The sequence below is a fragment of the Nannospalax galili genome, unplaced genomic scaffold, assembly GCF_000622305.1.
Source record: "Nannospalax galili isolate Female #2095 unplaced genomic scaffold, S.galili_v1.0 scaffold357, whole genome shotgun sequence".
Taxonomy (NCBI): Eukaryota; Metazoa; Chordata; class Mammalia; order Rodentia; family Spalacidae; genus Nannospalax; species Nannospalax galili.
This window is the reverse complement of record NW_008340410.1, coordinates 1,094,424-1,108,725: the sequence shown is the minus strand read 5'-3', so window position 1 is coordinate 1,108,725 and position 14,302 is coordinate 1,094,424. Positions and strand designations below refer to the sequence as shown.

Here is a 14,302-nt window from a genome sequence, read left to right as displayed (position 1 = left end):
CCGGTTTGGAGCTGAAGCCCAGTGTGGAAACCGAGCAAGGGCATGTGGTTGGCTGTCGAACACAGGTGGTTTTTAATAGAGAGCACTGTACTTGTGTTTCCTAAATCTTTATGGTCACTGAAAATGCACAGATTGAAGAACTGCTGTTTTTGCCCACAGCTGGATGCCAACGGGGAGCTACTCATCCGAAACGCCCAGCTTAAACACGCGGGGAGGTACACGTGCACCGCGCAGACCATCGTGGACAACTCCTCAGCGTCTGCGGACCTTGTTGTGCGAGGTAAGAGCTGCCAGCATCTCAAATTTAAAAACCAAAGGTATTTGACTTGCGCAAATTTGAGCAATCTTTGGTAACTCTAGAATTTCAAATTCTCGTATATTTACAACCTCAGTTCCATGACGTAGATGTATTTTTGGTTTCGTACCCACGGCTAGGGATAACTTATGCCAGACAAGTAGTAAACAGCATTGATTCTGTTTGTGTCGCTAACTACATATCTTCTAGAAAGTTAAACCACAAGCCTCCTACTGACTGTGCTTTAAGCTAAGTACTCAGGGCTGCAGAGATGGCTCAGTGGTTAAGAGCACTTGTTGCTCTTGCAGAGGACCCTGGCTCAGTTCCAGGACCCACATGGCACCTCACAACAGTCTATACTTCCAGTTCCAAGGAATTCAACACCCTCTTCTGGCCTCTGCAGGCATCACACATGCAAGTGGTGCACATACATACATTCAGGCAAACAATCATAGGCATAAAGTAAAAATAAATAAATTTTATAATCAGGTCTCACTGAGCTTCTTATTTCCCACTGAGGCTTCTTGGTGCGTGCAGTATAAAGCAACTACTTTATAATTTTATTTTAATTGGAAAATTTTACAGGAGTTATTTTAACTTCAAATGCCATATACTTGTCGGCATGAATAAAAATTGATGCATTTTCACGGTACTATTTATTGCTTATTTTCAAACAATGTTCTTGCTCCTATAGGTGATATGAAAATGGAATGGCATACATGTGTATGTATGTACATTGCAGGCTCTTTGCTCCTGGCCTCTGCTCTAGCGAAAGCTGGCTAGGAATGTGTTGACAGTCATTCACTGACTAACTAGGAGTGCAAGGAAGAAGGTCCTCTTAGCCTAGCCCCAAAGACGCTGCATGCATTGAGTGAGGACTGTTTACTTACGTGTTCCAAACGTCCAAGTAACTCACAGAACACCCTAGTATTTGTGCATCCAATCCTTGATTCACAGTTTTACTGTAGTGTTCTTTCCATATTATTGGTCGCCCAAATCTTCCCATGCTTCAAAGCATGCTGGAATGTTAAGAGTATTAGGACTTCTCAGATGGTCCAGCTGTGAGAGCGTCTCAGAACCTTCAGAATGTCCATGGTTTCACATGAATCTGCATATGATTGTCCTGTCTACTGTAAAATTCATACCTACATTGTGATTAAGTTACATTAGCCTTTGAAAAATTTTAAGACTCTAATTTTTCTCGCTAAATACCCTATAATTTTTAAATACTTGCACATTTTTGTTAGTTTTTAAAAATCAGACAAAGACTTAGCATATCAAATATATGGAGCTTATTTGTCTGAATTCCCTTATGCATCCAGAGTAATGTGATTCCCTTAATCTCACCCCCTCTTGATTCCTCTCTAGAATCCAGAGCCCCTTAGCTACACAGAAATGATGAAAAGTATGCGGCATCCTAATAGGGTAGTAAGAACCCAGCTGAAAGTTCCTCATCCAGATGAACTCAGCTATTCATTCCAGAGACCATCTACTGTACATTAATAAATAAAGCCCCGTGGTTACAAAATCCCAAGTTAAAGAAACTTCATGTAGGCTCAGCATCTCCATTCAGAGTATTTTGTTGTTTGAGACATTGGCTGTTTTCAGGTGTTATCAGAAAAAGAAACAAGTTCACATTTCTCTAGTCAGAGCCATTAGCTGTTAAGCCATTCCTAGCAGTACCCCAAGTGAAGACTTAATTAAAATTGTTTACATATTAGAAGGGTAAGCTTCAATGTTGTAAACTGGTTTATATGACAGTACATGGACATCAGTGTCCTCTTGTTGTTGTGCCATGGTGAGCTCTTTCCATTAATACTGTAAAATAGTCTAGTAATACTGTAAAATAGAAGATTCCTTATAGACAGAGTACAAGAGTAGTAATTGTAGAATATACATGCTTAGTTATTAATAATCATACACAGTCTGTATTTTTATAGAGCCTATAATAAGTAGTATGTGTAATTTAAAAATGAAAACTTTCTTCTAAAGCAATTTTTAGTGGCGTGAAAAATGCTTTTGGCAACAGGTGAACTCAGTGGAAATATGGTAAAGCATTTTAAGTCCCTGCACAATATTAATTTCCCACAATAGAGAAGGCATTGGTTGTATATAATGAGAAAACTTGGGAACTCAAATAGAGTAAGCTAGGCAGACCTTGTGTACATCAAAGTGAATACAGTGTAGACCTTCTAACTTGTCTTATGTATTTGAATCAGAAGATATACAAATGAACAACTTTCCTTACTTTGTGTAATAATACTAATGTTCTTATTAATTTATTCATTTAATTATTACCTTGCATTTGGTTAAGAAAGTCATAAGCTGTGTCCACGGGCATGCACCAGTGGGGCCCGCAGGCTAAACTTAAATGTGAATGCCCATGTGTATGTGCATTTCCTGGAAGGAGACTGTACAATCCTCCTTTTTGGCCAGCAATTGCCAAAAGTTGTTACTTATTTTTTCCCATATAGATTAAGAGAAGAAAGATGTAATTACTCATTTAATGTAAAAGTAGTTAAAGCTAAAAAATTTTATGTAGTGAAAACAATACTGTAAATTTGGTGGTACAAGCCTTTAATCTCATCACTTAGAGGGCAAGGCAGGCTGATCTCTGAGTTCTAGGCCAGCCTGGGCTACACTGACAGTAAGTTGCACTTTAAGCATCAGTTTGTACTCAAGACTTTAGGAGTATATGCCTATTTCCCAAAACATAGTGAGGAGTTTACAGTAGCCCAACCTCACCTGAAAATTTTTCTGTGGTCTCAGCTAGCCAAGATCAACCGTGTTCTGATATATTAAATGGATAGTTCTAGGGGGCTGGAGAGACACCTCAGAGGTTAAGAGCACTGACTGTTCTTGCAGAGGAACCAGGTTCGATTCCCAGCACCTACTTCTTGGGCATTGCATAACATGGGTGCACTTACACGCATGCAGGCAATACACTCATACACATGAAATAAAAATAATAGAATATTTAAAAAATAAGAGGATAGTACTAGAAATAAATAATTCATATATTTTTAAATAGTGTACTCTTCTGAGTAGCGTGATGAAATCTCTCCTTGCCCCACCCCATTCTGCCTGAGATGTGATTCATTTTTTTTTTTGGTCAGTATATCACAGTGTATATACTGCCCACCTGGCAGTCAATCAGAGCAATCATTGTGTTGAAATAACCTTATTTCACTCGTAATGCTCCCAAAGCACAAAGTTTTATACAGCACATTTTATAATGTTGTTAGCTATTAATCTCTGAGTGTGCCTGTATCAGCTACTTTTCTGTTGCTGTGATAAGGCAGCTAATAGAAGGAAGAGTTAATTTAGCTTATGGTTCCAAAGGGGTGAGAGTTCATCATAAGGAGAAGGCATGGCGGCACTGGCGGCACAGAAAGCTAAGCTCGCGTCTTCAAGCAGGCACAGGAAACAGAGTGTTGGGTTGAAGAACTCCAGCAACGGTTAAGAACCCTCAAAGCCCACCCCCAGCGACATGCTTCCTCCAGCAAGCCACACCTCCTGAAACCCCCCAAAACGGCACCACCAACTGGGGACAAAATATCCAAATACTTGGAGTCTATGGGGTACGCTCTCATTCAAACCACCACAGTGCCAAGTTCTTACATTAAACTTCATCATAAGTATGTGTTTCTATAATATAAATGTCGGGTTTAATTCTACCTGCAGTTTCAGGCATCCCCCATGGGTCTTAGAATGTATCTTCTGCTGATGTGTGTGTGGGGCGGGTTGGGGGGCAGTCCTCTGCCTCCACCTATGGGGGTTACTAGATACCTATAAGAGCTGGCCAGATTTAAGAAGGACTAATTCCAAAGACAAAAGCTTTTGATAATGCAACTAGCTTAGTATATAAGTTAATATGTTCTATCAATAAATTAAAATGAATGTGTAAATATTAAGACATAATTAAGAATATGAATTTCTTTGTGTGTGCATATATGTGTGTGCATTTTGTTTGTGGGTGTATGTATGTGTAATAGTGCACATATGTATGTATGTGTGTGTAATTCCAAAGACAAAAGCTTTTGATAATGCAACTAGCTTAGTATATAAGTTAATATGTGCTAGCAATAAATTAAAATGAATGTGTAAATATTAAGACATAATTAAGAATATGAATTTCTTTGTGTGTGCATATATGTGTGTGCATTTTGTTTGTGGGTGTATGTATGTGTAATAGTGCACATATGTATGTGTGTGTGTGTCAATTTGTGTGTGTGTGTGTGTATGTAAACCAAAGAACCCCCTGAGGTGCTGTTCTTTCTCAGGTACCATTCACCTTGTTCTCTGAAACAGGGTCTCCCACAGCCTGGGAACCATCAAACACACTAGACTAGCTGGCCAGCAAGTGTAAGGATCCACCTGCTGCTGCCTCCTCAGCACTGGGATTGTAAGTGTGCGTCTCTGCGCTCAGCTTTTTAGCACAGGTTCTGGAGATGGAACTTGGGTCTTCATGCCTGTGCAGCCAGCATGGTACAGAGTGAGCTATCTCTCCAGCCCAAGATTGTGGATTTTTAAATCTGTATACCTTGAAGGAAATGAATACATAGCAAAAAATGTTTATGTCCTCAACATTTTGTGTCTGTGTGTATGTATTTGTGTGCATATTTATGGTGAGAGAGACAGTGGGGTGTTGGTGAAGCTTGATGGATGTAATATGTATGAGAAAAATGTTTAGTTTGTCTTTTACTATTTTAATTAATTAGAGAATGGAGACAATTAGTTAAATCTGAGTGTCTTTGTATAAACAAATTTTCCATCGTTATAACAAAATATTACAAAATACTTGAACTGGGATAATGTATAGAGAAAGCAGGTTTGTGTAGCTCACAGTTTACAGGATCCAAGGGTGTGGCTCTGGCACTGGCTCAGTTCTCCTGAGCTCTTACAGCTCATGACATCCAGCAATGGGAATGCATGAGAGAGATCATATGACAATATACGTATAATATGTAACATGTGCAACTCACACCATGAAGCAGCAACCCATGCAGGACATAGCACCCTTAGCCCCTTAATGACTTTGCACTTTGCCCTACTAAAGATTCCACCACCTCCCAACGTCACGCTGGGGAACCAAGCTTCCCACACACAAAGCCTGGGGACCCACGAAAACTGTGTCCAAAACCATAGTTGCCTCTAAACAAAACCAGAATAAATACAGGGCAAGCAGATGCAGCATCAGATCTGATTTCATGGAAAATTTTACTCTCAACCACTTTTGTCTCTGCCAGCTGTTAGACTCTGCTAGACTCCGTTAGCTGAGTCTGAGGAGTAAGAGAAACATCAGTAGCTGTCAGAAACGGCTCCGGTATTCAGCTATGAGAACTCATCTTTTATAAAACCATAGAGTCTATAAAAACCATCACACCTCAGTTTATTTAAACACTAATTGTGTATAAAGATTCTCAAAGAAAGAAGGTCAGAAAAAATAATCTGCGCATCCAGGTCCGCACACAATTTGAAATCAGGACCCACACAGGACTCATCGTTTCCACCTTCCCAAAGCTTCCTTTTCTGACAAAAGCAAGATTACTCTTTGTAAAACAGGGAGTGTTCAACTCCTCCCTGGTCATTACAAATTTAGATAAATCAAATATGAAATCATGCAAAAAACCCAGCCAGCTAAGGAAGCAAGGGATGATAAAAGAATCAAGAGGAAAAGAAATACTAAGTAAAGTCCAGTGTCTTAAAGGGTGTCATGAATGAAGTAGGAATTAAAATAAGTGTACCATTAGCCAGGCCTGGTGGCACACACCTTTAATCCCAGCACTTGGGAGGCAGAGGCAAGCAGAACTCTGTGAGTTCAAGGCCAGCCTGGCCTACATAGTGAGTTCCAGGCCAGCTGGGGCTACAGGAAGACCCTGTCTCAAAAAGATATAAATAAATAAATAAATAAATAAATAAATAAATAAATAAATAAATAAATAATGGAAAGTGTACCAATATCATCAAATAATTCAGATGGGAATGGACAAAATGTCTCTAAAACAATGAACTGTAAAAATGCAATCATTTGGAGAAGACAAAACACCTTTAAGTGACAAAACATGATCACTGAAATAAAGATTCAATAGATGGGGCTGGAGAGATGGCTCAGTGGTTAAGAGTTCTGGCAACTCTTGCAAAAGACCAGGGTTTGATTCCCAGCACCCACATGACTACTGACAACCATCCATAACTCCAGTTCTGGGGATCCAATGCCGTCTTCTGACCTCTGAGGGCATTTCATACATGTGGTGCACTTACATACCTGCAGGCAATACACTCATACACATGAAAATAAGTAAATAAATGAATAATTTTTAAAATTGAAGAATGAATTAAATAGCACATTAAGGACAGATTGGGAACGAATTAGAGAACAGAAGGTTAGAGCTAATGAATCACATTTCAGCATAGAGATTCAAAAGTAAATTATGAAAAAGATATTACAACATTGAGTATACAGCTGGGCTTGGTGGTGTGCACCTCTAGATCCATCTACCTGGCATGCTGAGGCAGGAGGATCACTTGAACTGAGAGCTTTGACACGGGCCTGGCTAATAGAACTAGACTCAAACTCAAAAAATGAGAAAAGACACTGATGGTATAATGAGAGATTATTATTTGTCATTAGATGAACAAAAAATAAAGAGAATCATATTCAAAGATACGATGAATACAGGTTTGAAGCATTAAGGATAAGCATGATTCCTCATATTCAAGAGTCGTAAGAAAATAAGTAAAAATAAATAAAAGAACTGCAGAAAATCGAAGTGAGGACCGGATTTTAGGAGCATCACCAGGAGAAAGAACAGCTATACAAAGACAGAGCAACACAGTGACAGCAGGTCGTTGGGTAACAATAATGACAGAAGACTATGGGGGATAATCACCTACAGGGTGGTCTCCAGTGACCCTTGTTTCCTGGATGCCACCCCTGTCACACTCTGTGAACCAGGAGAAACCTGTGATTTCTCAGGATAAATATGAAGATACTGTGTTTGTGTCTGGATGCCTTAGTCTGGGGTAAGATAGCAGCCACATCAGAGGATATTTCAGTGATCCTTGGAGAAGTTTGCATGAAGAGGAAATGAGACTTCTCCAGTGCCATGTGCTGATGTTCCAGTGATGGAGCAAGTCATTGAGGGCTACAGTTGGCATCTTGATTACAGCTTTCAGCTAGCAAGATAAATTGATCACCAACCATTCCACTCACACTGATGTCACCATGGTGTGTTCCCTTCAATATACCGAAAGAAAAATAACCCTCTATTAGATACTTATCTACACAGCTTCCCATTTCACAATGAGAAAAAGTTAGATCCAGAAAAACAGACACGGTTTGTTGTTCCTGAAGGGATATCTGATGGATAGATTCAGGACAAAGGCAAACAACTCCAGGAGAAAATTCCGAGATGCCAGACTCACAGGAAATGAAGAACTCAATGAACATGAATAAATCCAAGCTCTCTTGCTCTGTTTGATTTCTTATAACTTAATACTTAGTACTGGACCAATTAGAAGCAGCCAAGACCTGCTGCTCACAGTTCTGATCAAGATGCCAACAGGACTAACGGAGGCCTGTGATCCAGCTCATGATGCATCATCTAGCTGTGTCCTTGTATTGGAGAAATGGTGAGGTAGTTTTCCGGATGCTCTTTTTTAAGGACACATTACACTTTGCAACAACTCTGTGAAAGGAATAAGCCATGCTACAATCAGGAACAATTTTTATAAACCACATGCCTGACGAAAGATTTGTATGAGCATGCACAAAGAGCTTAATGCAACAATTAAAAACAGAATAATCCAATATAAAACTAAACAAAAGATGTGAACAGACATTTCACTGATGAGATTTTGCCAAATAAAGATGGTAAGAAAGTACCATCATGAATGATGAAAAGATGTCCAACTTGGTGAACCATTGGAGAAATACAAATTGGAAACCCAGTGATGTATCACCACAGACCTGTTAAAAAGGCTATAACCAAAAAATGATGTAGAGACGGGATGATTACATTACTGGTGAAGATGTCAAAGGGATTGCCATGCAGGAAAAGGTTATGGTGGCCTCTGAGAAGGAGGATGAGCTCACCACAGGATCTAGCAACTGTGCCCCAGCCATTTATCCACAGACAAAAGCATTTTTCAAATTTTAAAATTATTTTTATTTAGTTTATGTATATGAGTATATTGCCTGGAGGTAAGCAAGTGTACCTGTGTTGTACAATGCCTGTGGAGGTCAGAAGAGGGCATCAGCTCCCCTGGAACTGGAGTTACTGGCAGTTGTGAGCTCTTTTTTTCCCTTTATCCCCAAGCTTCCTTGTATAACCCTCCTTCCCCCTTCCTATTTAAATAACCCTGTTTTTATCTATTCTATGGCAGTGGTGTCAGCACACACAAGTCCCATGCAAACTCAGGCATGAACCCAGCATAGCACTGGGAAAATGAACAGTAGACCCCAGTCTGAAGGAATGTTGGCAACTGCTTGCTGCTGGATGGAGAAGAGCTGATCTTCCTAAAACAAGGGACTCTAGGGAGGCTGACTAGACTCAGTGGATGGACTTGCACTGGGGAATGGCTGGGGGCACTGATGACACATTGGGCAGTAACAGGGATGACAGAGTATATGGGCTCCAGTAGGGGGGTTATGGGAGGGTGCCAGTGGGGATGGGGGTGTAAAGGTGATTAAGATTGTTTGAGCTGTTCTGTATGAAATACACAAAAATTCAATTAAAAAAAGATGTTGAAAAAAATTAAGAACATAGTGGCACATTTTATGATACCCAGCACCACTTAGCAAAGCAGCTTTAGAAATCATATTCTAAAGCAGAGATGTGTGTGATACAAAGCCTGATATAGTGTTGACAGTTTAGAAGACCTTTACAGATCAAAATCATTTTGTAATTAATTAAAAATCTCACTATTACACTTAGGATATTTTTAGATTTCTAATGTAAAAAAATCTATGCTAAGAGCATTGGTACAAATTTCTGTCTTTGTAATAGAATTTTACTTGTAAAAGAAAATAACTTCCAGGGGCTGGAGAGATGGCTCAGAGGTTAAGAGGACTGATTGCTCTTGCAGAGGACCCAGGTTGGATTCCCAGCACCCACATGGCAGCTAACAACCATCCGTAACTATAGTTCCAGGGGATCTGAAACCTTATGACCTCTGAGGGCATTGCATGACACAGATGCACTCACACACATGCAGGCAATACTCTCATACACATAAAAATAAAATATATTTTAAAAGATTTTTACTGAGCTTTTGTAATTTTATACAACAGTTCTTGATCAAAGTTAGACACCCTGCCCTATCTATAAATCCCCCATCTCTGACCTGATGTACTCCGTCATACATGTTAAGTCCTATCCAATCAAGCATTTGTGCCCAGATGTCCTTCAGTGAAAATTCATCCACTGGAGTCTAGTCAGCCCATCTAGACATGGTATATAAGGCACACTCTCCCTCACCCAGTAGTAAGCAGTCTCTAATAGTTCTCAGTCTAGGGCCAGCCTGCCACCCATTTTTCTCCTCCCCTCTGGGCCCTTGTCTGATTGACTTGGCATGGGTCCTGTGCTCGATGCTACCATTACCACAAGTTCACATGTACAAGCTTCCAGTGGTCTGAAAGCCTATGCTTCCCTGTGTTCATGAACCAGCCCTGTCTCTTACAATCTTTCCACCCCCTCTTCTGCAATCGTCCCTGAGCCCTAGGTGGGTGGAGTTTAATATAGGAGTCCTGTCCAAGGAGCCACACTTTGTAGACTCTTATTCTCTATGCTTTGGCCGTTTGTGACCCTTTGTGTTCCTGGCCTTCTGTTGCATGAGGGAGCTTCACTGATGAGAACTGAGAGATGTATTAGTGCTCTCTTTACCCCTTGTTCTTATGTTCCAAGAGACTTAGGTATAGAAGTTGTATTGTAGATGTGTCACTTAGGCTTGGGCAATTCATAGACAATCTATATGACCAGTTGTGGAACTCTGTAAATTCTCCATCTGTTGCAAAAGCTTCTTTGATGAGTGGTGACTGGGATACTTGTCTGTAAATATCAGGATCCATATTTTGCACATAGTAAGAAATTACATTTGTCTAGGGATGTGACAGACTTGGAGTTTCCCCTAAGATCTATGACCTCTCCAGCCATGTGTATTTGGCCAGATTTACAGTACCACGCATGAGTTTCCTCCCACTGAGTGAGCTTTAAGTCGATCAGGTAAACATTGATTACTTCCAAGATAAAAGTGCTGCTACTGCACCTGTATCATTTGCTGTGCTGGTCACTGATGTGGTTTTTAGGCCTCGAAGCTGGGGTTGGACCATCGATTGATGCTCTCCCTTAGCAACTTGTATAGTGCTCTTCAGAGCTATGAGAGCTAGCTTTTAGGAGAGATGGCTTCCAGGTCAGTTCCAGCTCCGTTGCTTCAAATCTCATGTCTGAAGTATGTTGTCTTCAGCAATAGGGTCTTACCTTCATGCTATAGGAGGCAATCAAGGGCTGTGGCAATGGCCTATGTAATTCTGGGAGTCTCTTGGACTACCCTAGCCAACAACTCAAAGGAAGGTTTTTCTTGCCTGGCACAGTTTCTTGTTATGTAGCCTTCAGCTATGCATATGACTCATGGAGAGATATCATATGTGTAATTTGTCAGTAGGTTTTTAGACTAATATAATTCCCTCTTTTTTTTTTTTTACACTAGCTAGGCATTATTTATCTCTCTTCTCTATCTCCCTGCCTAACCCTCTTTCATGCCCTTCCCTTTTAAAGTATCCCCATTTTCCCCATCTCTCCCTGGATAATACCAGTCTCCTATGGTCCCACTTTTTATGAACTCCATTTTCTCCTTTGTCCCCAAAGTTCCTTGTGTAATCCTCCCTCCTCCTCCCATTTAACAGCCCCCATTTTGCCCGTTCCTTCCTAGTAACATCTGTCTCCTGATGTTCTTCTCTCTCAGGTTCCTTCCTTCCCTTTCTCTCCCTGGTTGCTTTTATTTTCCTGGTCCCTGCAGTTACATCGGGATACACACTCACATGTAAGGACTGGGTGCTAGGATCCACAGATGAGAGAGAAAAATACATTGTTTTTCTGAGTCTGTGTTACTTCGCTTAGTATAACAGTTTCTACTTCCATCCATTTACCTGCAAATTTCAGGATTACATCTTTCTTTTTTTTATTTTGTAAAAATCTTTAATAAAATATTTGACATCTCAAGAGAACAGTTGTCCATAGGAGAAATCGCACCCTGGATTTGAGGCAATCATTTTTCAAAATTAACTTATATCAAGCAATAGGAACTATGTTGTAGGACCAGAATTAAAACAAGGATAAATGAGATAAAATCTTGTCCAGAAAAAATATTTGGGGGCTAATTTGACAATTTTAGTTTACATAAGAACTTACTTATAAGCCAAATTTGATAATAACTGAATTACTTTTTTATTATTCCTTCTGCATTTCTTTAAAAAATATTTTTACTGATTCTGTGAAATGTTTCTTTTTTAAAAGAAAAGCATGGGTCAATTTTTTTTTCTTTTTTTTTTTTTTTTTGGCCTTTGGAACAGAGCATGTTGCTAAGAGGCCCAAGCACATTTTGACATTTAGCCGAGAAACTGGCTACATTTCTTTGGGGTCTTTTTACCTTAACTGCTTAGCCAATTCCTACCTCCTATTCTTATCACACCATCCTCTGAAGAGGTTACCCAAAGTGCCAATAGGGAATTGGGACACAGACTGCTCTGGCTACTTCTATACTGAGCAGGGACACGGGGTGAGGCAATTGGAGTACCCCTTCAGTGGGTCTATCTAAAAGACTCCCAAATTTCATAACTCTTATCTCTAAGGGGAAAAGAAAGTTCTTGAATTGCGACTAGGAGATGTGAAGAAGAAATAAAGCTAACAGTAATTAGCATTACAAGTTCTAGACAAGGAACTAGAAAATAGAACAGGGCAATTTTCAAATGTTCTTAAGAGTCCATTGGATTTTCTTGACAAGGGCTTCCAGAAGCATCTCTCTATTGGGTTCCTCCTCATTTTTCTTTTGTCTTCCAGGCTGGACTCTAGAGTGATGGATTCAGGATTTGCTGTCAGGTATTTTGATAGTGTTGGAGTGGTTAGAATCAGTATCAGTTCCCTCTCAAAGGCTTCTGGATGGGGGAGAGAACAAATTTATCCATCATTATAAAACAATAGCTGGCTGTCTCTCTTAGCTACAGGTGGGCACTACAGTATTGGAGACCAAGATTTGAAGTCCTACATCTGAGCAGCATTTTCTGGTTAGGAACAAAATCATCAATGAAAAACAATTGTCTAAATAACTTTTTATATATACTTAAGCCTAATGTCTGGGACGTGTAATCACTTGAATTCTTAAAGAAATATACTGATGACTTTACTCTTTGGTTATACTTTCCTTTTGGGTGTTTAAGACCATACAGTTCACCCAAATAAATCCATTTATTTTTACACTTAAGGTCATTTGAGGTTCTGTTCCTCAGGGGTCACATGGGCTTGGGAGGAGCTCCTGGCTCCTTTCTTTTACCAGTTCCATCTATGTAAAGTTAAGTTGAAGGTCCTGCTTGACCATGTCTGGCTTCACTTGGAAGCATGAATGAGATGTGTCCTCTGAGTTGACCCTCCGCTTTGTAGACTGGACACTGGTTCAAGTCAATCTTGTGGGGTCTCCATGGCCTCCCTGAATAAGAGGACAGGTGACTGACCACAGTTACAGGATGTTTTGAGAGATGTTCCATAGTCCCCTGGAACTTAGTCGACCTTGGAGGGCAAGGAGCAAAAACTGTCCTTTAAGTCCCTTTGACCACATTAATATAGGCATCAAGCTATAGCTGTTAAATTTCCAATAAGGTTAGTTCCACCAGTCTGGTACTTTTAATTGTCATGTGCTATATAGGTAAGGCTTGGGTAGAAAACCAAATATTTTCAGATAAACCTTGCCTAGGACATATATTTCTTGATCTAGTATGTATAATTTGTCAGTAGGTTGTTGGACTAATACGTGTATATTATTTTTGTCTCACCCTTTATATATAATGACAAACCTAAACAGGCTGTTATCACTTGCTTAGGATTTCTCATTTTCTCTGTCTATTTTGGAAAATATCTCCATTCCCATATCCTTCTAACATCTTTTACATTCTCATTTTCTTTTTTTTTTTTTTAATAATTATGAGCCATGATAGCACTAACAAACAAATTTTCTATCTTTTGTGAGACTTCTTTTCCTGGGGATGCTCAGCAATGCTTATTCCCTTTCAAGAATCTAGCATCGAGCCAATGTTTGAATAAAGTTTTACTGAGGAACCAATGAATTTATTGAGCTTAGTTACCAAGTGTCCTGGTTTGTTTCTTCATTGCTATGACAAACACTCTGACCGCTACCAACTTGGGGAGGAAAGAGTTTATTCAGCTTACATCTCCCAGGTCACGGTTCATCAGGGAGCTCAAGGTAGGAACTCAGGGCAGGAACCTGGAGGCAGGAGCTGGAGCACAGGCCATGGAGGAAGGCTGCTTACTGGCTTGTTTCCCTGGCCCCTGCTCAGCCTGCTTTCTTAAGTGACATAGGTCCCTCTACCCATGGGTGGCACCACCCACAGTGGGCTGGGCCCTCCCACAGCACTCAGCAATCAAGAAGGTGCCCCATGAACATGGTCACAGGCCAGTCCAATGAAGGCAATTCCCCAGTTGAGGCTCCCTCAACCCAGGTGGTGTCAAGTTGACACTAAAGCTATCCAGCACAACTGACCCCTTGTCAACTTGACACACAAACACATCACTATTAAACCATAACCTTTCCAATTCTTGTTCCCAAGATATGATGTTAACATTAACATTATAACATAAGACAGTAAAACCTTAAAAACCCCACAGTCCTTAAAAAATCCAAACACTTAAAAGTCCATAGTCTCTTTTAATAGTCGCTTAACTGTGGGTGGGCTTCTGTAAAATCCCAAACAAGCACTGTCTTATCAGAAAGGGAAGA

General features: G+C 40.1%; 1 protein-coding gene across 3 annotated transcripts in view; it reads left to right on the top strand.

The window, feature by feature from the left end:
- Positions 1-14,302, top strand: part of Cntn1 (contactin 1) — a 367,258-nt gene that overhangs the window by 263,188 nt on the left and 89,768 nt on the right. For all 3 annotated transcript variants that reach the window (XM_008835443.2, XM_008835444.3, XM_008835442.3), the window contains one exon: positions 160-280. In XM_008835443.2, coding sequence (XP_008833665.1) covers positions 160-280 — 121 coding nt within the window. The remainder of the gene's footprint in view (positions 1-159; positions 281-14,302) is intronic.